A 22372-nucleotide genomic window follows, 5' to 3' on the forward strand; every position below is an offset into this window, starting at 1 on the left:
GACCGTGTCCCACACTCCTACCCTCTTGACCTTAGAGGAATTCAAGACCAGTGAAAGAGCCTGATCCTGCAAAGTCATTTCTGCATGACTGAAGAGTCATCAGCTGCATGATCCTGCTCCTTGACGCCCCCTCCACTCCCAACAGTCCTGGGGCCTTTCCTCATCCTGGCTGCTTCTAAGTGGCTGAGTCCAGCCCACCCCCTCTGCCAGGCCCCAGGCTTTCTGCTCCCTTACTCTAGGCAGCCAGAAAGGAGCACAAGACACAGGCACTTCTGCAAATATGTTTAATGCACTTAGATTACACAGAGGAAGAGGGAGCAAGAAGGAAACGACATCTAAGTGAGTCACCCAAAAATTCTTACAAAAGTCCCAGGCTGGCTGCAGCCCCCAGGAACTGAGTCGCCATTGACATTAGAAACTAATATAAAATTTTACAAAAGTCTGCTCATTGCAGCATTCAGGTACTTGTACAAAAGGAGGGCTCTCTCTACAGGGCTCCTGACTTGTAACAGGGACCCAGGTACCTCACTTGGCATGGAGGACCCAGAAGCCAGAGAGGAATAACCATCAGATAAAAAAATACAGTCAAGGGAATTCTCTACTGGTCTGCCCCATAGGGGCACCAACCTTCAGTTTTTTTCCCTGCTCTCAACTCAGTCTCAAAACCCATCCCAAGACCCTGTGTTTATTTTTTTAAACGCTCTAGCCCTTTACACTCTCCCGAAGTCTTCCCAGTCCTTGCCCTGAAGCCTCACCTTTGGAAGAGGAAGAGGCACCAGCTCCCCGACCAGACCTGAGACCTTACGTGAGCCTCTTCCCCTCTGAATGGCAGCTTGGTCTGTAGTCCTCTTGCAGCTCACACTGAATCTGGGGAGCCACAGGAGTCTGCCTCATGCAGCAGGCAAACAGCAAGGGGGAGCCCCTTCCTCTCAGAAGCTTTAGCCATGGGGACCTGGAGGGAGGGGGTGGGATTGAGCAGGCCTTAAAGAAGCTGGTAGAAGAGGCTTCCTACCTCCCAGCTCACTCTCAGGTCAGGGTTCCCAAAGAGCTGCAGGGAGGGAAAGCAGGGTACATTTAGTGAGCACTCCCCCCTACGCCAGGTGCTGTGCTGGGCATGCTACATGGTCAGTCTCACTTGATCCTCAGTGAGGGTCCCCTCTCACCAGCCAGAAGCTCAATGGAGAGCACTCCCCCACAAGAAACCTCCAGAAGGCACCACTGCCCAAGGAAAGGAGGTCTGGTCAGAGATGGTGGACACTGCCACTCCCCCAGAGCCAATGCACTGTAGGGAAAGGAGATGGAGGCCTGGCCCCAGCCAGACCTTGGAGGTTCCTGACATGGCAGGGCAGGAAGGGGCCACAGGCTTCCTGGGCTCATTGTCTCTGAGCTCAGCTACTTCCCTCCTGCCTCCCATACTGATGACAAAGCTTAGCTCAGAAAATACCCTCCTTCCCCGCAGCCAAACCAGGCAGGTGAAGGCAGGTCCCCAGAGAGAAAGAATTTGTGGAGGGGCAAGTCAGGGTGGCAAGGAAAGGAGGCAAGCTGGTGGTACCTCTCTGGCCACAAAATGTCAGAAGACAAGAGCTTCAAAGGCAGGGATGCCGTGGTGGGCAAAGGCCAGGAAATGTCCTTTTGGAAAAGTTCTCAGAGCAGAGGGCACAGCTGCTGCCAACATCAGGTCCAGAGGGGCTTCCATCTTCGCTGGTGGGGACCTGGAGCCCGTCTCTCCCAATATTCCAGACTGATCTGCCTTGAAGCTCTGAGTTTGATGGAGTTAACTTGGTAGCCCTGAGGGTGTGTGCAGAGAAGGGGCCAGGCCCTAGCGGCCCCTTGGAAGTTCAGATCCTGCTCCATGGAGAGCCTGGCCACTGCCCTCATGGCACCTGGAGGCAGCTCTTTGGCTGGCTCTCTCATCAGAGGGGCCCTGCACCCCATGGGCCTCCTGTGACACTCCTGGTGGTAGCCGTGAGTGTGGGGTGCAGACAGGGGCAGTGCATGGTCTTGTGTGGTCCCTGACAGACAAAAGGACTTTGCTTTGGAAAGGCCTGAAGGGTGATCTTGAAATAGTGGTCCCTAGAATCTGGGTTAAGAGGGCATGAAAGGGGCTTGTGGATTCCAGGTCAGAAGTGACAGATAACCCAAGAGGATCCCCATACCATGGGCCAGGGATAGGTTGGCTTCTGGGAGGAAGACCATGAGATCTGTGGTATTGGGGTGAGGGACCAAGGACCATGGGAGGCCAGGATGCAGGAAAGGAGACAGGACAAGGAATGGGGAATGAAAGATGAGAAATGAATGGATACAGGGAGGATGGGTGGGTGGTAGAGTGCATTGTTTGCAAAGTCAAAGTGAAAGACATGTTGAGAGGTTGACTTTTCCATTTTTAATAAGCCAGAGTCCTACAGCCTGGAGGCTGGGGAGCCCGGGGGATGAGGAAATGGGACAGGAGTGGTCAAAGAGCTGGAAACCCAGGCCCTGAGTGGCAGGTGGGGATGGTCTGTGAGGTGCCGGACCTCGCTGTCTCCCAGGCAGGCCTGGCTGGGTGGAAAAGGCCTGGAAGATGAGGCTGTGGCCATCAAGTTTCCAAGAGCCTGATGGTCCTTGAACTTTGTGGGGGCCCAGTCCACTTGAGAACTAGCAGCACCCTTTCCTGGCCCCAGCTGAACTGGGCTCAAGGCTGCATGGGGGAGTATCTCAGCGTTCCCCCTGCCTCAGGCTCCCTTAGGCCCAGCCGGGAAGAAAAGCCTCTCTGTGCAGCTGGCTCCATGTGCCTGGGGCTGGCAGGAGCACACCAGCACCTTCTCTGGTGGCGGCTCAGGGGGAGATGGCCCCCAGACCCTGTCTGAGAAAGTTCATCTGGGAATAAAGTTGTTTAAAAAACATTATATACATGGCTTCTGGACATCTTTGAAGAGCAATAAAATACCATCCAGTTTCTACAAAATAAAATGAGGAGGAGGAAAACCAAACCCGATCAGAGGGATTGCTCTGTGGCCACAGGAGCTTGACTACCAAAGGCTTCCCAGGGTTGAGCTGGGCAGTGGCCCCACACGCCACTCCACCTCCCTCCCGCGGGGCTGTGTGGCAGGCGGTAGGAGGGAATGAGGCCCTTCTCCACCTAAGGGCACAGCGAAGGTCCAGAGTCAAATCTCAAACCAGAACCTGAGGCAGCAGGAGGGGAAGGTCTGCATTTGCCCGCTCACGGCCTGCTGGGGCCAAGGCCTGGTCACATGGGCTTGGCTGGCTGGGAGGTGAGGCCCCTGAGCTGCAGGTGAAGTGGGGCCTGTGGCCTGTGCACGGCTCCCCACCGGCTGTGGGTGCAGTGGCTGCGCGGTCATCCTCACACTTGTCCTTTTATTTGTGGGAATCTCTCGCACGCAGTTGTTACACTGGCAGTCACCGGGGAGCAGCTGGGCTCTCCCTTGGCCCCTGCAGGGCCGCCCAGGCTAGTGCAGAGGACTGTCGAACACCACGTCGGGTAGGATGGAGACTTTCAGCTTCTTTTCAGGCCAGCTGTACTCTTTGGGAAGTTTGAACTGTGGAGGGAGCAAGCACAGACCAGAGAGCACACTTAACAGGACCCACCCCCTTCTTCCCGGATTGCCTAGAGAGAGGCCAGGATCCTCACCCAGGCCCTGTCCCCTGGGTACTGGGGGCAAGACAGGCCCCTGGTTGCCTGGCTTCAATCTCAAATGCTAGACCCAGGTGGGTGGCTGGGGTCAAGCAGCTGGAGTTCGGTGACCCCTTTTGTCTCCTTGCCCTGCCAATAATTAACCAGGGTTGGAGGAGGCCTGTTTTCTAACTCTTTCTTGACTGTGCTGACCTCCCTCCAGCTCACTTCCTTGGTTCTGCCTCTGGCCACAAGCATGTCAGGAATCTGCTCCCTGAGGCCCTGGGGCTAGAGGATGGGGGACAGGGGGAGGGTGCAGATGCTACAGGGAAGTGGCTTGAGGTCTGGAACTCTGTGGTCCTGTCCCCACCATGGCTTCTCTTTCAGAAGCTGGTGTGGAAGGACCCTGGAACCTGCCCTCTGTAGTCTTTGCAAAGCCTCAGCCTCAGTGGGGGCAGAGCAGCAGGATGAGTGCAGCTGGAGGTGATTTCTTGGGCTGGTGCATCCTCAGGAGGCGTGAACTCCCATCCTGCTCCCCCTTGTTCATTCTCATCTGCTTCCCAGGGTTACCAGCCTGAGAGTGGTCCCAATGGTGGCCAAGGAGAGCCCAAGGCCTTCCTGTCCCAACCAGGAATCACTGATTTGCTTACAGTTTTGTTTCTTGAGCTTCTGGTTGGGGTAGGGGAAGAGGCTGACATATCTTATTCCCTCTGTATTCCAGGACCTTGCATGTGGTCTGGCACACAGCTGGTGCTCAATAGATGCTCACTGACTTGGAAACAGGGTCTGCCTTTTATGACTCTCACTGTCCCAGGTCTCAAAAAGAAGTCAGGCCAGGCTGGTGAGGAGGACGAACAGAGCCCTCAGCCTGCCTAGAGCTGAGGCTGGAAGTGGACAGACCTGACACTTCCTGGCTGGCTTCGTCTCTCCCTCTGATGGGGGACTGTCCAAGCCAGGACCAAAGTGGAGAGTGGGGCAGGGTGTGGGGACAGCCTCTAGACAGGAAAGCAAAAAAAAAAGAAGTCATTTTTAGTGACCTACTTTCCTAAGCTCCCCCTGGCTCGTGTCCTTCCTGCCTGGACTGTCCCCCTCCCATCCCCTCAACACCCAAGCTCAAAGCGGCAGTCTGGCACAGCGCCATCCCAGCGCAACATGGCCTCTCTGGAAAGCGCTTCTGGGCAGCTGGCTCTGGTCTGACTGAATGGGAGCCAGGCCTCAGGGACTGGTGATCTGTGGGGGTTGAATGGCTGGCATAGACTGGGTGCTTGGTGACTTCTGAATGTATAAATGAGTTATTTATCAAGCTGCATCCCAGAGGATAGAGAAGACACTATCCTATTAGGGGTGACTTCAGGCTCTGAGGAGTTCCTGTTCACCTGGAAACCTGGACAGGACAGTCCCACCCCGTGCACGCTCCTCTACCCCGTGGACATCACAGGCCACCATGTCCTGGCTGATGCAGCTTGGGAGCCCGTGCAGCTGGAAGCTCCAGCACTGGCTGAAAGCTAGCTCCTGCCTGGTCTCCCTCTCGCTTGAAAGCCTGGTCCCTGGGAGGTGAAGGAGCTCTCCCCCAAACACACTTCCCGGCAGACAGGGCGAGGGAAGGGTCTGTCTCTGCCATAGGCAGAGGAGGGCCCAGAAGAGCTCTCTAGAGGCCAGGCCGCTTGCTAATGTTCCACTAACCTATCAGGCATTGAGGCCAGGAAGGCTCAGATCCTGCTGGGGTGCTGCTTAGTAGGAGGCCGGGGGAGGGGAAGGGGAAGGGACTTTCCAGGATGAGGTAAGTCCCCACAAATGAGGATGCCGGGAACAAGGAAGAAAAACAAAGGGGATTATGGGCTCCATTCCTGTACCCTGGAGGAGTAGCCAGAGAAGGCACAAACCTCCACCTGGCCTGCCAGCTCCTTGGGCTCTGGGCTAGGGCTGGAAGAGGCAGACCAGAGGGGAGGGCCTATGGTTGGGGAAGGGAAGAAGGAGAGTGACTCCTGGGTGGCCTGAGTCGAGAGCAGGAGTCCCTCGCTGCCCACCAGAACTCCCCAGTGGAATGTTCTCTGGCAGCAGGCGTGGGCTTTCTGTTCAGAACCTGCCAGGGAACAGCAGGGGCTGGGGAGAACTCAGACTAGCCTGAAGGCCCTGGCTGACTCTTCAATGAGGTTCTCAGGAGCCGGCAATTCAGACAATTTGCTGGGTGTCCTTACGAGGGCTGGGGGTGGGGCAGGGGGTAGTGGGAAGACAGAGAGAAGTAAAGATGTTTAACATCTCCAGGGTCTCCTTTCCAGCCTATCCCCACACCTCAGACAGACAGACAGACAGACAGACAGATAGACAGACACACACACACACACACACACACAGAGGCTCCTGGAAGCTGGAACCCACTATCAGTGAGAATCAAACATGCTTACTTCCTCTGGAGAAGTCAAATCTTCTAAGTCCTCCAACATTTTCTCTACAAACTCTCCGGTCAACAGAATCTGGGAAGAAGACACAAGACAGGCTTTTATTTTTTTTAATATGTGGTCTTTTTGCCAACCGCCAAGCTATAGACCTTTCTTCTGGCCACGGAGGAGGTATGAGCCCACAGTGATCTGCTCTAGGGACAGAGGCAAGGCGTGAGGTCCGTCCCCACCCCCTGCCTGCAATTCTATCAGAAGGAAAGGCACCAGAGGACAATGAGGAAGCTTGGGGCCATGTGGTGGATGGAAGTGCGGGTTGCAGAAGGGGCACGGACATGGGTGGGAATTTACCCTATTCTGGCTGTTCGGGCCTCCTGCATGTTGCAGTGCGGTAGAGGGGAAACAGAAAAGCCGACGGGCAGAGAAGAGCGACTGCCAACATCCTCTTTGCCCAACCAGGCTCACATGTTCCCCCCACCTCCCACTTGATAGGACAAAAGGAATCTGTTTGGGTTTGGAATACAAGCCTTGTCTGGAATCTGGAAATGCCCCGGAAGGTACATCCAAGAATGTCTGAGTTGGAGAATTTGGAGATTGTGCACCAATCTGTCTCATTTTACAGATGGGAAAGGGACTCTCAACTCCCATTTCCATCAAGGTATCCGCATTCTCTCAGGCCGGGAGCTCCCAACTCCCTGCCCTGCAGGCCCCATTCAGCCACTGAGCTCTTCAAGACTTCCTTTGAGAAAACTTCTCCAGGTCACCTCCTAGCTGGCCCACTTTGCTGCTCTAGTCTGATACCTTGTTCTTTGATGTCTAGGACAGCCTGGCCCCGCTATTCAGCTGGTACAACCACCGCCCTCACCCCCTAAAGAAGATTTCACAGCCAATGGGAATGTCCAAGGGCACTCAGGCCTTCCTCAGCCTGATGGGCTGTTTTCTCAACCAGCTCCTCTGCTCAGGCTGGCTCTGCAGAGCCAGGCCAAGCTCACCTCAGGCCTGCACCACACCAGGCCCAGGCTGAGGATGTCTTTCCTCTTCCCAGTCTGACCCCTACCTCTACCCCTCTCCTCCCTGGGCTGGTCCATGGGGCCTCCTGGCCTCTGCACCAGACCCTTCTGTATGGCTGGCTCTACCTGCCTCTGCTTTGCCTCCTCCAGCAGACTTTGAATGCCCTGGGTGGGGCCCACAGGAAGAGAGACAATGGGGTGAAGACCAAGGTGAGGGGCTCCTCTGAGGGAAACCCTCCGGTGAGAAGGATGGGGATCAAGAACTTGAGAAAATACCCATCAGGTTTCCCCTGGGAGTTGTCCACTCTGTTCGTCTCACAAGCTGACTATATCCCAAATGTTGTCCAAGAGTTTCAACACTTGGAAATGGTCAGCTTGTGAGATGAAGTGAAATGGCAAAGAAGAGAAAGCAGGGTCACTAGGGGCCCCCCAGGATGGAGGACTCCAAAGGAAGGAAGTTGACGGGGTGGAGGTGGGGACAAGGAATGAGAAAACTACTCAGGTGAGCAGACAAACCCCCACCAGGCAATGTGCTCACTGCTCACATATCTTATTTCCTTCAGTCTGCTTACAGATGAGGAAACGGAGGCACAGAGAGGTCATGTAATTTGCCCAATGTCACACAGCTTGTGAGTGGTTGAGACAAGGCCATATTCTGCTCATGTCTGGACTCTAAAGTTAGTGCCTGAAGTACTGTTTCCAAACTCTGAACTCTTACCCCCACGACATTTACTCATTCTTCCATTCATCTGTCCATCAATCTATTTGATTTCACAGCATTCTCTGGGAGCCTCTGCTAGGCCCAGCCCTGAATGGAGCCCCAGAGACAGGCATGAAGGCAGTCCATTCCCACCTGGACATGCACCCTCCCTTGATTGACAGGGAGCCAAAGGACGTCTCCCTCCCAGGCTGCAAGCCCACATCAGGAACAAAACTGACCACTGGCCCATATCTCACCGAAGTTTCTGTTTCAGGAGCTCAGGGCTCAAGTGAGGACAGAGACAAGGTTTAGATAGGCAAAGTTGGTCCAGGGAGATGCCACTCGAGATGCCCCCTCCCTGCCCCGTTCTTCCTCCACATTCTCCAAGACAGGGCTAGCTGCCTCCTCTCACGGACTGCAGTGGCCCCTTCCCAGTCACCCCGATCCTCCCACAGCCCGAGCCCGTGCTCCTCTTCCTCTTATCCCAGGGGCTTCCCCCCCACCAAAAGTCCAGAGTTTCTCTACCAGTTATCACCAGTCTGCTTGAGTAGTACAAAAGTCACATTCATATTTTTGGCATTTCCGGGGCTTGTTGCCATCTCTGCAAATGCTAGCACAAACATGAGCATACCTAAAACCCAATTATATTACAATGGCTCCAGTCCGGGCCAGGCTGGGCTGATTTCTAACCCACAAATAACTTGGAGGAGGGATTTTCTGCCAGAGAGGTAAATAGGTCTGGGGCTGTAACTAGTGCTGGGGTGGGGGGAGGGTTCACAGGAACTGTGGCCACCCAGCGAGACTCCAAAGAGCTGTGTTTCAACAACCCCACCAGCACCGAGTTCAGTCCTAAGCCAGCTCCTCCGACACAGATCTGGAATTGGTGGTTGAGAGAGGGTGAGTTATGGCAGCTTTTAGTAGAGCAACTACCAAGTGTGTACCATCTGTGTGTGGATTCATTTCATACTCAGCTGGGGGAGGGCATGGCAAGACCACAGAAGGGGACAAACCCTAGTCGCTACTCAATTTTCACTTTTGGTGATTTGCTGATTCCTTCTGGAAACTTCACCTTATTTTAAAAGAATTAAACGGAAAATTATACATGAGATCTGCATGATATTAAGGGTGACATACCCTGCAAAGAAACACGACAGACTGTCATAGCTCCAGGCATCTAATTCAATTTCCTTTGGGAGTTAAACCTTAGAAGCTTGGACTGAACAAACAGGCCCTGTTCTTTGTATATTTCAGACCTGGAGCTGAGAATGTTCACAGATCTTATCAACAGGACACTGGAGATAGACAGCTATGATGGAGCGGCTCCTGGGTGCTCTCACGAGCAACAGACTCGCCGTTGTGATGCAACTGTGGGAAAAGCCTGTCCAATTCTGGGGCTTGAGGCTCTTGAAGCTTGCTGGGTCCCCATGGAGCTGCCTGGCTTTGCCACAAATAATAGCAGAAATGGTTATGACAATGGCAGCAGTAACGATAACACCACCAATAGCAGGAACAGTGCCGCCTCCATGTGCCAGGTGTAAGTGCTTGACGGTATCGTTTCACTGAACCCTTATGGTGCTCCTGCAAAGGAGGTACTTATCATCCTCATTTTGCAGGTGAGCAGGTGTCAAGAGGAGACAAGTCTCCTGGACTTTAGAAGAACAGTGATCTGACCTCATGGTGGTAGAGGATGCTCTTTTCCTGTCTGAGGAAAATACCCCAAATCTAGAAGCCTTGTGTACTCAGTGCTGTGTCCTCTCGCTCCTCCAGTGGGGTAGGTGAAGGTGACTTTGGCTTTGACCAATGGCCTAGAAAACTAGCAGTCCCAACCCAACCAGGCACACACCTCCTGGCCACATGTTCAGTTCAAGAGGGCTGGAATCCTGAGTGTCACAGACACACAACTGCTCAAAAACCAGGTTGACCACCTGGAAAGGAAGGCAAATCATGCCCAAAGATAGTTTCCAAGTGGGAATAGTGGGACAAATTTCCAGGCCAGCTTACAGAATGTATACAGAAGGAAACAGTTACTCTGGCCCAGAAAACAGCAGTAGAAATAATAATAATAATAATAATAATAAAAACGATAATAGCACTCTGACATCTGTACTCACCAAGAGTCGGGCATAAAATGCTTATGTTTGTGCACAAACAGCCCTTGGAGGTAGGCATACTCTAGTGAGGGGAAATCCCCCCAACCAATCTGAGCAGCAAACTTCCCTGGGAAGCTTTCAAAAATATGAAGATGCTAGGCCCCATCCAGACCTTCCGAATCCAGACCTTCTGAAGCAGAATATCCCGGGCAAGGCCAAGACATCAGCATTTAAAAAGGCAGCCCAGGAGATCGTGGTGGGGGGAGTGCCAGGAAATACTGAGGCTCACAGGGGAAGGGGCAGTGGGCACGGCTACAGAGCCCCCACCATCTAATTGGCCGAGCTGTGAGGGAGTAGTGGCTCCCAGTTCCCTTCTTCCAACCCCACCTTTGGTCAGGGAGGGGGCTGGGAATCTAGGCCAGCAGCTTACTCCGAGGTGTTCACACCAGGTACCTTAGGATAATCTGGCTGGTTGGTGACAAGGGAGGATTGTCAACAATCTCCCAATTCCCTAGGCCCCAGCAAGTTGCAGAAGGAACCCAAAAAGTGATGTTCCGCCAGCGCCTGCCCTGGGCAGGCCTGGCTGTGCTGCAGGCAGGAGCCCAGCTGCTGCAGATCTGACTCAAATGTCTGTGGTCAATGATATTTCTGAGTCTGCAAACAGCGCTGACAATGCCCACTCCTTCCCCTTGGTACGACAATCCACACTTTGTCCGGGACCTTGTTCGCTCTTCGTGTTGACACGTTGTTCTTGCTTCCCAACAAGTTTGGCTTTCTTTTTCCCTCCCTTTCCTTCTCTCAGGGAAGGAAATGGGTTGTTTACAGGGTAGGGCCTGCCAAGGAGCTGCTCTGGCACCCACAAGAGCAGTGGAGGAGGCAGGGACAAGGAAGTAGTCCAGTCTGTGTTCCCCCCCGACACCCACAGGCCAGATAAAAGCCAGAAAACAGCCTGGAGACCCCCCCAGGCTCGGGGGCAGAGGTGCGTGTGGCAGGTATGGCTGCGGTGGTGGCACAGTGAGGCCTCACTTGTCTCCTGTTCTTGGTGGGTGGTGAGAAGTTGGCCTTGGTGGCCAGGAGCAGGCTGACTCCTCCTGCCCTGGCTGTTTGCTGGTGAGGGCAAACTCACCAAGAGCCAGGCATTAAGGACTGTGGGCCATCACAGTCCTCTCCCGAAAGGGAGGGTGCTGGACTCCCCAGGTACAGCACTGGGATTTAACCCTAATGGGCGGACCCCTGGGTGATGAGGTCACCATGACAGCCCAAGCAGAAGTCTCCAGGGAGAACACGTCTCCAGGTGCATCAGTGGAAGGAGAAAAAGTAGAGGCACCAAAGAGGAGCTGCCCAGCACCTGGGCCACGGATTGCCAAGTGTCTTCTATACAATGTCCAAATGGGTGGATCAGGACAGGAGAAGGCAGGGGCTTGTCCAGAGGACCGTGGTGAGTCAGCTGCTGGGCTAGGAGGAGAGCCCAGCCATGATTTCTCAGGCCTGGCTGGAGCAGCAGAGCCCACTCAGAACAGCTGCCGAGTGTCTTCTCCCAAGCCTGGGGCCTCCCATCAGGGCTGGTGGGGAATGGCTAGAAATGGGGGCGCCACCTGGGTGAGCTGTCAGACACCACACAGCTGAGAAAGCATTAAAGGGCTTAAAAAAATATTCTCATATTTGGTGATGTGACCCCTATGTGACCTCTGGGGCTGACTTCTCCCGCTTCAGATCAACCCTGGCTGGGGACGGATGAACGACTCATCTCTGGGCTCGGCTCCCACTCAGAGGACTAACAGCCTGGTGTTGACAGACTCAAGGGAGAGAGGCTTGTTGGAGCCACTGGGATGAGGAATGCTGGGGGAAGGTGTGCAGGAGAGGATGCTGGCAGGCCTCCCCTAGGGTCTGAAGACCCTCCTGCAAAGCTCTGAAGTTGGCTGATGGGCTTTACCATCTCAATGAGGATGAAAACAGCAAATGGTAGGGCAGACAGAGTCAAGGTGTCGACCTCCGGAAACTGAAAAGCTTGCGGAATTGGAACAGGATTCCTGCCTCTCCAGCTCCTCCAGGAAGCAGGGAGTGTCCCTTGTGCTCAACCTGGGGTTTCAGATGGCCCTGCCTTTCTGTCTGCTGAGGTCTTGAGGTTCCTGGGGCTGGAGAGATGGGGCGGGGAGCTTGGAGAGCAGGTGCAGGCCCAGGAGTAGGTGGGTGTGGAGGCCTGTCTGGGGCCACCCCACAAGCTCTGGCAAGGGCTGATTCCCTCACCTGCCTTTTTCTCTCAGCCTCTCCTTTGTCACTCTTCCCCCATGTGGGGTGTCTTTGCCATGCCCTTTCCCCAAGAGATAACAGGCCTGGGCTAGTAGCCAGAACAAGGCGCCAAGGCTGGGAGCTAGGGCTTCCAAGGCTGTTGAAGGCTGATGCAAGAAAGTCATCCCAGTCCCTCCCAATTCAGCTGGGACCAACAGGGAGTAGTCAAGCAGTAGCCAAGGGAACAGAAGTCTGGGTCTCTTCAAGTCCTAGGTCTGCTGCATTCAGCAACTTCCTGTTCCTCTGCCCCCAACAGGCTTGGGCACACAGGAGCCAAGGAGACACCCCTGATCCTGGGAGCATGAGCAAGAGCGTCCTGCAGGGGTGAAGGCAGGCCTTTCTGTGCTGGGTTCTCCCTCCAGAGGCGCCTGGGGCTCACTGGTGACTACAAGCCTAACCTCAGGCCTCCAGGAGGTCCTGCAGACTCCTAAGGAGACAGCCAGCCCCAGAGGGAGACCTAGAGGCCCACAAATAATTACAAGCCCAGGTTCCCACAAGCTAGGGAGCTGCCTGTGACTGCAGTGGCAAGACCCTAAGGAGGAAGGTGGGCTGGCAATCACACGCAGAAAACACTGACTGCTTTGGGGGCAGGGAGGAAGGCTGGTGTGGGTGTTGGCTCCACAGCTGAGGACCAGCTGGGCTGGGGGCAGGGGCGGAGAGTTTCCCAGGGCTCCTTGGAAAGGGCCTGAGAAACCCCTCAGTGAACGAGGGTGCGTGCTTGGGGAGTGGGGCCCCAGCCAACCTTCCTGGGAGCTCCCCTGTGAGCTGGCCCCTGTGGTGGACCACACTAATGAGCCCATAACACAGGCCTTTGATTAAGCAGCTCCCAGCACAGCAACTTTATTGAAACATGCCGAGGCCAGCGGCTGGTTCCCACCGCTCCCGGTTCCCAGGGCAACAGTGCATGGGAGGGGACCATGTGCTGAGTTTCAGCGGTGCTGCCCAGTGCTCAAGCTCACTGAGGGGCTGCTAGCGAGGTGAGGGGGAGTGGAGCAGGAGTGGAACATCAGCAGGGGATAAGGGGCTTGGGAACTGGGGTTGAGTCCAGAACTCTGGGGGAACTAAGGAGAAACATGACATCTGCTGAATCCTCTGGGGGCCAAGGTCTCCTGGCTGCTGAGCTTTGGAGATGCTGACCACCCACCTCCTCAGGGAAGAAAGATGTTCTAAGGGAGATGGCAGGACTCCAAGGACAGATTCAGAGTTGAGCATGTGAAAGGTAACTGGAATTTCTTCCTGAGTTTGGGGAGACCCCAGTCCTTACTTTCTTAAGGAAATGTGCTTGAGCCTTCATACACACAAACAGCTATCTGAGGACACTTCTGCTGAGACCTGTTGGCACACTGTGGCCTACTGGGAATGATGACCTGCGACCTCTCAGGGCCTGGGGTCTCCTGCCCCAACCCCACCTCCCCCCTTCTTACCAGCTCTGCCCAGGCAAGAGGCCTACTGCCTTCCTGCTCTCCACAGATGCAGCCTGGCGGCCTGGAGTACGGCTGGGGCTGGGGAGAGGCCCCTTCCACTTGTGCTGGGCTAATCTCAAAGGTTACACTTCAGAGCTTTTGCTACAGTAACCACCAACACCACATGGACAGAAATCTAATGTTACCAAGTGGGACTTTTAAAATGTATTTATAACTTTATGGTTCAAAGTAATTTTGTTATGAAACAATGTAATAACAACAGTAGAAAAAGGCAAGATAATTTATGGAACACAATATCCCTAAAGCATCAGCTTCCATTTTGACCTTGGCTCAGTCTGGGGAGTGCGGTTGGTGTCCTTTGTTTGCTGTTTGTTTTAATTAAGGGTTAGTATTTTGGTGGGAGGGGGAGGAGGGAGCTGGCCTGAAGGAGGAGAAATTCGGCTGCAAGCCGGCACACACACGGACAAAAAGTATGCCCACGTTAACAGTATATATGCTTCACAGACCCCCCAGACTGGGTTAAGCTCACAAAACCAGCATAATTCTCCTCCCCTCTACTGTAATCCCTCCTGCTCCCATACACCACAAACAAGGCATGATCACCTTTTGGATTAGGGTCAGATTCCCTTTCTCGTTACTCCTGAGAGAGGTATGGTAGAGTGTTCCTCCTCCCACACCCCCAACAAACAAGAAAGGATGTTGTTCCTCTAATACATCTGGGAGTGTGCTGGACCAGGCCAAGGACCCATGAGAGACCTAGGACAGGGTGGGGTCTGGAAGGAGGCCTATGGCTTTCAGGCCCTAGCACCCCGCTTGGCAGTGGCTCTGAAGCAGTGCTCCAGCCAGAAGAGCAAAGGAGGGAGGAAGTGTTCTGGACAAGCCAGCAGGTTTCTGCACAGAGAAGCTGGGTTTCCATCAGGAGGAATGGAAAAGCCATTAGATGAGGGGATGGGGGAGGCTGTGTCTGCCGTGGCGTCCCCATCCCAGCCACAGGTTGAGTTCCAGATGCCTACTTTCTAGGAATTCTGGTGGGACTTCCATATAGCAGTAGAGAGAGGCTTCCACACTGCCTCCCATCCTGTTTCACCCTCGGTTTCCTATACCTTGGTTTACCCAGGGTGCAGAAAGTGTCAGATCCCTCAAACCTGGATTTCCACGGCAAACAGAACTATCAATGGTCAGGGCCTGGAGAGTCATCTCTCATGTCTCAGGCAATAGGCAGAGAGGCCAGGAAGTGCTCCTGAGCTGGTAGGATAGGCAGCAGCATCCACGTTCTACATGGAATTTCACAACCAGCCCCTCAGGAAAGGAGTTGCCAAGGGAGGAGATGGAGGGAGTGGGGGGCGGGAAGAGCCCACAGAAAGGAGGTAGGGAGAAGAAAAAGAGCGTTCTCACTTGTAACCAGGGTCCATGAGCTGCGTAAGGGTGCTCCTCAGTGGCAAAGGCACCTTCCACTCCCGTGGAGACGAATGTGATGGCCATGTCGCCGGTGATACTTTTATATGTAAAGTGCCGTCCATGCAGGAGCCTGCCCCTGGGGACGGGAATAAGGAGACAGTGAGCAGCAGGCCTGGCTAAGGCTCAGGGACTGTGGGGACTATGTTCCTCGGGACAGGGTGCCTGGAAAATGCCCTCCTGACTGCCCACCTGCCCACTAACAGGGCACTGTAACCAAGCATGTTCAGTTCAACACCTTCCAAGAGAAGCCTCTCCCAAGTTCTCTACTGTCATTCTTCCAAAGCGCTCAAAGCTAGCAGAGACACTAGCTCAGTGTTCAAAGGGCCTGCAGGGGTAGTGAATGCACCTCCTTTGTGTCCATATGAGGAAACTGAGGCAGAGAGGGTAGTTAGCAATGTGCTGCAAGGTCATGCCCAGTGCTAAGAGGGGAGGTCATGTCCCCCTTTGTTTGGGGGGTGGGGGTGAAGTTGTACCTAAACGAATTTCCCACACCCCTGGATGATGGCATAGTGCCTTCACAGCACAACCCCTGTGCCCAGGGTAGAAGCTTCCACCTGCTCCTGGGCCCTCCCACAAGATTTAAATGGCTAGCTCCAAGGCGACAAGCACATCTTAAAAAAATAAAAAATAGGGGATGGCCCAGTGGCGCAGCGGTTAAGTTCACACATTCTGCTTCTCAGTGGCCTGGGGTTCACTGGTTCCGATCCCAGGTGCGGACCACTTGGCACGCCATGCTGTGGTAGGTGTCCCACATACAAAGTAGAGGAAGATGGGCATGATGTTAGCTCAGGGCCAAGCTTCCTCAGCAAAAAGAAGAGGACTGGCAGTAGTTAGCTCAGGGCTAATCTTCCTCAAAAAATAAATAAATAAATAAATAAATAAATGGCTGAAGCCAAGTGGGGTCACTCTGAGGGAGCCACAAGAAGTTACTGCTAATCCCCCGTCTGGAAATACACCTGGGAGAAGGGCAGGCAGGGGCAACCCATGGGGCAGAGATGCCAGTCAGCAAAGGAAGCAAAACCTGCTCTCTGCTTTCTCAGGCTGCCTCAGATTAACCCTTCACCAGACCAAAGGCCCTGAGGTGGGCCAGAGAGGGAGCTGGGGAGGGAATGGCTGGGGTCCTGCCAGGGGGGCCCTGCCAGTCCCTGTTTACTCCAATCACGTGTTGTCTTTGCCCTGTTGCCCAGGGTGGCTGGCCAAGGCTGGTTACCATGCAAGCTCCTTCCCCAGGCTCCGGGGACAGTGGGGAGGGTCCAAACCAGGTAAGTCCTTTCTTCCTTGTCACTGTTGTCTGAGTTGAGTTATTCTTGTTGCCTTCCCTGCTATAAAAGTGAGGGTAGAAGCCCTGAGGGCTTGGAGGAAGCCAGCTGCAACAGATTCAGCCCTGTGCAGCATCCCCAAGCAGAGGGCTGAATTCTGGCCACAGGGCTGGGTTTCCGGCACTGTGGACAGCAGCAGAAGGGACACAGCTGGGCTTCTAAGTCCCTCAAGGAGTCTGCTGGGCTGGCCACTGGATTTGGAGAAGTGAATGTTTTGCATGGGAAAAGCAGCAAGCAGGAGAAAACAGAGCCCAACCCCAGAGCCCCTGCCCTGCTACCCCAGTTCTACTGGGGACCCTGCCACCCCTGACTCTGGGCTCACGGGATGCCAGGGCCATCCAAGACTCCTAGGTCACTGAACCTTCCTCAGGAAGCAGGGCTGAGGGACACTTCTCTGGACAAAGGAGAGTTCTTCAGCACAGTGCGGATACTAGCTGGTTCAGAGACCTCAAGCTCCCCCACAGGCCAAGATGGAGCTGCCTGACTAGTTCCCCTCCCTCCCTGGGCCCCAGACTCCACCTACGTCTGGGGGAGATGGCAAGCATAGGCCTGGGGGCTCCTAGGGCCAAGCTGTGTGATGTGGTGCTCACCTTAGGCAGAGAGGAATGAGGGCTCCTGACTCTTGGTTGAATTTCAGGTGCACGCTCTCGAGTTGCCGGGTGCGGATCAGCTCATGGGGAATAATGGCCGTGGAGCTGTCACTCTCCAGGCTGTCTTTGCGGCTCCTGTGAAGGAAGCAGAGGAACAGGTTCAGCACAAGGTAAAAACCACAGGGAGGAGCAAGACAAGAGTTTCTCAGGCTGGGCTCCTGAATGATGACAATGACAGTGACCGATGGTAACAACAGCCACCATTCACTCTGTGCTTGCCAAGTGCCAGCCACTGTGCAAAGCACTCCTCACTGACTGACTACTCAAACACTGCCACGAGGTGGGCACTATTCTTATATCCCTTTTACGGATAAGAAACTGGGGACCAGGGAGGTTAAGCACTTGCCCAGGTCGTACAGGCAGGGCGTGTGGAGTTGGGGTTGGTCGCAGGTAGGTCTGGTTCTAAAGCCTCATCTTTGGTCAACACACTAATAAAAGTTTATGTCACAGAGGCTTGTTCTTCCCTATGATAGCAGTAGGAGCTTCTGGAAGCCCTTCTCCCCCTGCCTTGGAGCCTCAGACCCCAAGGTCTCTAAGGCTAGGGTGCTAGAGTATACCAGGAGATGTGGCTGCAAGAGCTTCCTTCCAGCTGACCCTGAAAAGGCTGTGACATCAGAGCAGGCTCTGAGCACGCACACTCCTACTGACGGCCAGGAGCTGCAGTGACACACATATCCTTCATCTAACCAGGAAGTGACACAATCCTCATTGAGGGGGTGGAAGCCAGGCTCTCAGGATTCAGACCAGTGGGCTTGGCTGGGCAGCGGAACCGGGCCACCACCCTACTGGGCTTCAAGGCCCCAGGAGCCCTGTGCCAGATTCCTCCAGACTGTGGCCTCGGCCACAGTGAACTGTGACTGCTATCTCACATTTCCTTCTGTCCTGCTTCCCACCAACAGCTTGTTCCACAGCTGGGCCTCAGGGTCCCTTTGCAATCTAAGGTTTGACCTTTCAAATTCAGCTGCCCCCAGTGAAAAACTTTTAAATCTGCCTCAGCCGGAAATGAGGGTTACCCACTGATCCCATTCAAAAGGCCGGATCCTGGTCTGGGCTGTGAATCTCAGAACAATTCCCCAGGTGTCCATCAAAATACTAGGTGAAGAGCTCTAGTTATTTACCATTCAAGCAGGAGGAGCTACCCAGGGTGTCTGGGCGTAAGAATCGGACAGCCAGTGGGGGCCCAACCTCCTCACACACTAGGGGGCTGAGCGCTAGGGCCTGCGGCCAATGAGGCACCCTGACAAGCAGAGCCCCTCCCCAGAGGGAGGGTATGAGGTCAGCAGACAAAAGGATGGTGGGTGACATCAGACAGCACAGGGCCCTGCCGAGGCAGTGGTTTATAAAAGCCCTTGAGGTAATGGGGACCATTCCTACCAGCTGGGTGGGTCCAGCTGCTCTTTCACGAAGCAGTCTCTTCCTCTGGCTTCCCAAAGCCAATTCTGAAACCGCCCTTTGCCCTACCTTTTCCTTTGACAAACCCTTTCACAAGATCTGTGAAGGAGACAAATGCTATGGCCAAGAAGGTCACGGAATTTCAGGACTGGAAGGAAACTCTGAGACTGTTTAATCTACCTCTTTCCTTTACAGAAGAGAGCCGGTAATGCGTCCAAGGCCACAGAGCTGGTTTGTGACAGGCCAGTGTGGAAGCCTAGGACCTCTAACCAGCTCTCTTTCCCTTACACTTCGGCTGCTACGTCTTTCTTGCGAGGAGGAGGACAACACCAAGCACTAGCTCTCGGCGGGTGTCCTGGGCCCAGACAGGAGCAGAACCCTCCTGTGGTGGGCCCTTACTCTGCTCTCCAGTAAGAAGTCCACAGATTCACTCGCTGCTGAGTCCTCACAGCAAGCACCCCAGGCAAGATTCTGTGGTTAACCCCTTCTTTTCCAGATGAGGAAACTGAGGCTCAGAGAGGCGAGGTGACAAGCCTAAGGTCACAGAGTGAGTTTCAGTGGAAGAGCCAGCGTGTGACTCTTACAATCATTTCTGTCGAGGGTCCCACATGGAGACAGCCCACCATGTTTCCGCTCCCGGAAGGAGCGGAGGCCTGGCTGCCAGGCGGGGCCCCGAGCCTGCAGGGCCTGCTGGAGGATCCCCGCCTCTCTGGCACAAGTGAAAATGCTGATGAATAGCAACTGGGGGTGGGGATGGAGGCAGGGGGGGAGGAATCAACAGCACACAGGGCTAGAGACGTCTCAAGCTGGAGGGAAAAATAAATTGTTGAAAGTCAGCTAAAGTCACCTTGGTAACTGCTACAGCACACTCACCCGGAACGGGGACATAAACCCCACTGCAAACAGCTTTAAAGAAATGGAAAAGAACTTAATCATCTGAAGAATTAATGTGACAAGTGCCCACATTTACACCTCCCACCAACCTTCAATCATTTGAAAACGTACTTTAATCTTTTAAGAGAAAAAAATTGCAAAATGCTAGATCTGCAGTCCTGGAGCCTGGGTATTTCCGGCACGCTGCTTCAATGGAAACGCGGCTGCTCCACACACACCAGGAGCCCAGCTTTTTGCTGATTTGTTTTTTCTGGACATCGATGCAGAAGCATGAATTATTTGTGTGGGCTGGGTGAGGTATTAAATCTGCAGCCGACACAGGTTTGCAATGTTTTGCATGGTTGTCAGCTTAATCTTAGTCATAAAAAAGTAAGTAGTGTGCTCGCCAGAGTGGCCTAATTTTTCAGCCGGGCTGTTTTCTCCCTGAGTTCCCAGTGGAGGGGAAGGTCGAGCTTTGGGGGTTTGGAAGGGAGAAGGGCTCCCAGGGAGGCACGGCCCGCACCCACTAGGGACTGTTAGGGGTACGGGACCAGGGGATGAAGGATGAGCTATTGCTCCAGGAGGCAGAATGGCTAACAGCATATGTTCTGAGTTTGAGTCCCTATGACCTTGGGCAAATGACTTAGCTTCTCTCTAAGCTTCACTATCCTGTTGATGGGAATAAATAACAATACCCTTTCGTTATAAGGATTAAATGAGATGACTCACGTGAAGCACGTAACAGTGCCTGGGATGCAGTAGGTACGCAAAATATATCTGGAATGCATTAACAGGATGTCAGCTGGCTGCCTCTAGAAGTCTATCTGATTCTCCTGCAAGAATATTGATAGCTTAACAGAGACTTATTTGCTTTTACCCTGGGCCCAGAGTCCAACTGCCTCTGGCCAAGTCAGTTCCCCTTCCGAGCAAAGGTCCCTGCCCCTGAGCTTAGGAGAGGGGACTTCTGAGAAGGCGCTTGAAAGGGCTCCTGACTCCCTGAGCAGACATTGTGGGCCCTGGTCAACTGCTGGTGCTCTGGGAAGGCCTGACTACAAGCCAACAAAAACCCTTGAGGCCTTTGTTCTCCTGAGAGAGGCACTGGCAGGGCTGTCTTCCTTCTACGGAGCACAATCAGCCTTCCTGCAATTCTCCTCTACTGGTCCTCAAGTCGCCCAGAAGTCATTTAATTCATCCTCCAAGACAGCCTTTCAAGTCCCTGAGGCTGCTCTCACTGCCCGTCAAGTTTCTCTTCTCCAGTATTTGTGGCCCCAACTTTCAACTATATTCTTAAGACAAGGTTCTGCAGTCTTCCATCCATTCAAGTCAGTCTCCCTTAGATTCACTCTAGCTTGTCAAAGCCAGAGTGTCATAAAGTGTCATGTGCGGAAATAAATACAGTATGTGGTCTAACCAGGGCAGATCACAGAAGGACTATGAACTTTCTTGTTTGGGATACTTTATTTCTATTAGAACTGTCATAAAATTGTCTATTCTTTGTAACCTCAACACACTAGCAACTCATACCGCACTCCCTCTGTCAACAAAATTTCCTTCAGGCTTTCTCTCATGGGCTGAGCTGAGACCTCTTCTCTTCCATCTTGCCTGTACCATGGATAATTTGGAGCTAAGAGTAGAACTCTGCATTATCTGGCTAGTGTTTCAAGCAGTCTGGATATTTCTGAAACTTGACTCTGGCATCCATCATGTCGGCATTCCCTCCTGACTTCACATCACTGACAAACTGATAAACCCGCCACTGATGCTCTCATCCCAGGCTTTGATTAAACAGTGAAGGGGACAGGGCCAGGCAGACAGGCTGACAGACTGACATCATTACTCTTTGGGTATGCTCATCCAACCAATTATAAATCAACCCAACCATCCCATCACCAAGCCCCTCACCCTCCTGGGTGCTCTGTGGACATTTCTCTGTCTTGCCAACAATGATCTCAGAAAACATTCTCCAAATGAGTTGCTAAACCCCACCTATGTAAGGTCTACAGCACTTCCTTTGTCTACCAGGTAAAAATAGGTAACTGTTTCTTAAAAGGCAGTGAGGATGGTCTGGCAGGCCTGACTGTGAATCTGTGCTGACTCTCAGGGCTCATGGTTTTCCCTTAGAGTGTTCACAGCCTACTTGCTGAATAATCTAGTCCAGAATTTTTCCTGAGAGTTGACACAAGGCTCACTAGTATACAAAGTTGTTTTGTTTTTTTTTTGAGGAAGATTAGCCCTGAGCTAACATCTGCTGCCAATCCTCCTCTTTTTGCTGAGGAAGACTGACCCTGAGCTAACATCCATGCCCATCTTCCTCTACTTTATATGTGGGACACCTATCACAGCATGGTATGCCAAGCAGTGCCATGTCTGCACCCGGGATTTGAACCGGCGAACCCCAGGCCGCTGAACGGGAACGTGCAAACTTAACCGCTGTGCCCCCGGGCCAGGCCTGAGAGTGTAAGTTTTTTGTGGTTTTTTTTGCGTGTGTGAGGAAGATTAGCCCTGAGCTAACATCTTTGCCAATCCTCCTCTATTTTTCGTATGTGGGAGGCCTCCACAGCATGGCTGACGAGTGGAGTAGGTCTGCACCCGGCATCCAAACCCACAAACCCGGGCCACTGAAGCAGAGCTTGTGGAACTTGAACCATTCGGCCATGGGGCCAGCCCCCCAAGATGCTTTTTGCATCTTGAAACTTTTGAGTGCTTTCAGTCTGGCAACACCTCTCCCCCATCTCTCAAAGATTACGGACACCAGCTTCATGAATCTCATCTGCCGATTTGCCTGGTATTCTGGGGAACAATACATGTGCCCCAGGAGATGTGAAATCATGGCCTCAATCCTCTTATCAATGCCTATGTGACCCTTCCTAGTCTGATAACCATTCTTTTTGAGATGGAAGCATAACAGAACTCGAGTAAATTGCACTTTCTCTCTGCCACTGATTAACGTTACTCTGTCCAAACAATTAGGCCTAGGTTTTCTTCTTCTTGTCGCAAACAGAAGTATAAAAAATAAAGTCCTTTTTGCTGGTCATAGCACTTTTTTGCAAGACTAAGTTCTTCTTGAGTTTCAACTTGTCTTGATCCTGTTCCTCAAAGTCTGTGTTGGTACAATATACTTCTCCTTCCAGCTTTTGTTCAAATTCTTCAAAAAAAATCTG

The 22372-nt window shown here is 53.3% G+C and overlaps 1 protein-coding gene across 2 annotated transcripts in view; it reads right to left on the reverse strand.

The window, feature by feature from the left end:
- Positions 1-267: 267 nt before the first annotated feature.
- SUFU (SUFU negative regulator of hedgehog signaling) overlaps positions 268-22372 on the reverse strand; it is a 116108-nt gene continuing 94003 nt past the window's right edge. Inside the window, exons 9-12 of one of the 2 annotated variants that reach the window (XM_014851981.3) lie at positions 16887-17021; positions 14915-15053; positions 6016-6084; positions 268-3536 (exon numbers count right to left, since the gene is read on the reverse strand). In XM_014851981.3, the coding sequence (XP_014707467.1) occupies positions 3447-3536; positions 6016-6084; positions 14915-15053; positions 16887-17021 (433 nt within the window). In that variant the 3' untranslated portion in view covers positions 268-3446. The remainder of the gene's footprint in view (positions 3537-6015; positions 6085-14914; positions 15054-16886; positions 17022-22372) is intronic. The other variant, XM_014851971.3, reaches the window with a different exon arrangement.

Source organism: Equus asinus, chromosome 2 (assembly GCF_041296235.1).
Source record: "Equus asinus isolate D_3611 breed Donkey chromosome 2, EquAss-T2T_v2, whole genome shotgun sequence".
Taxonomy (NCBI): Eukaryota; Metazoa; Chordata; class Mammalia; order Perissodactyla; family Equidae; genus Equus; species Equus asinus.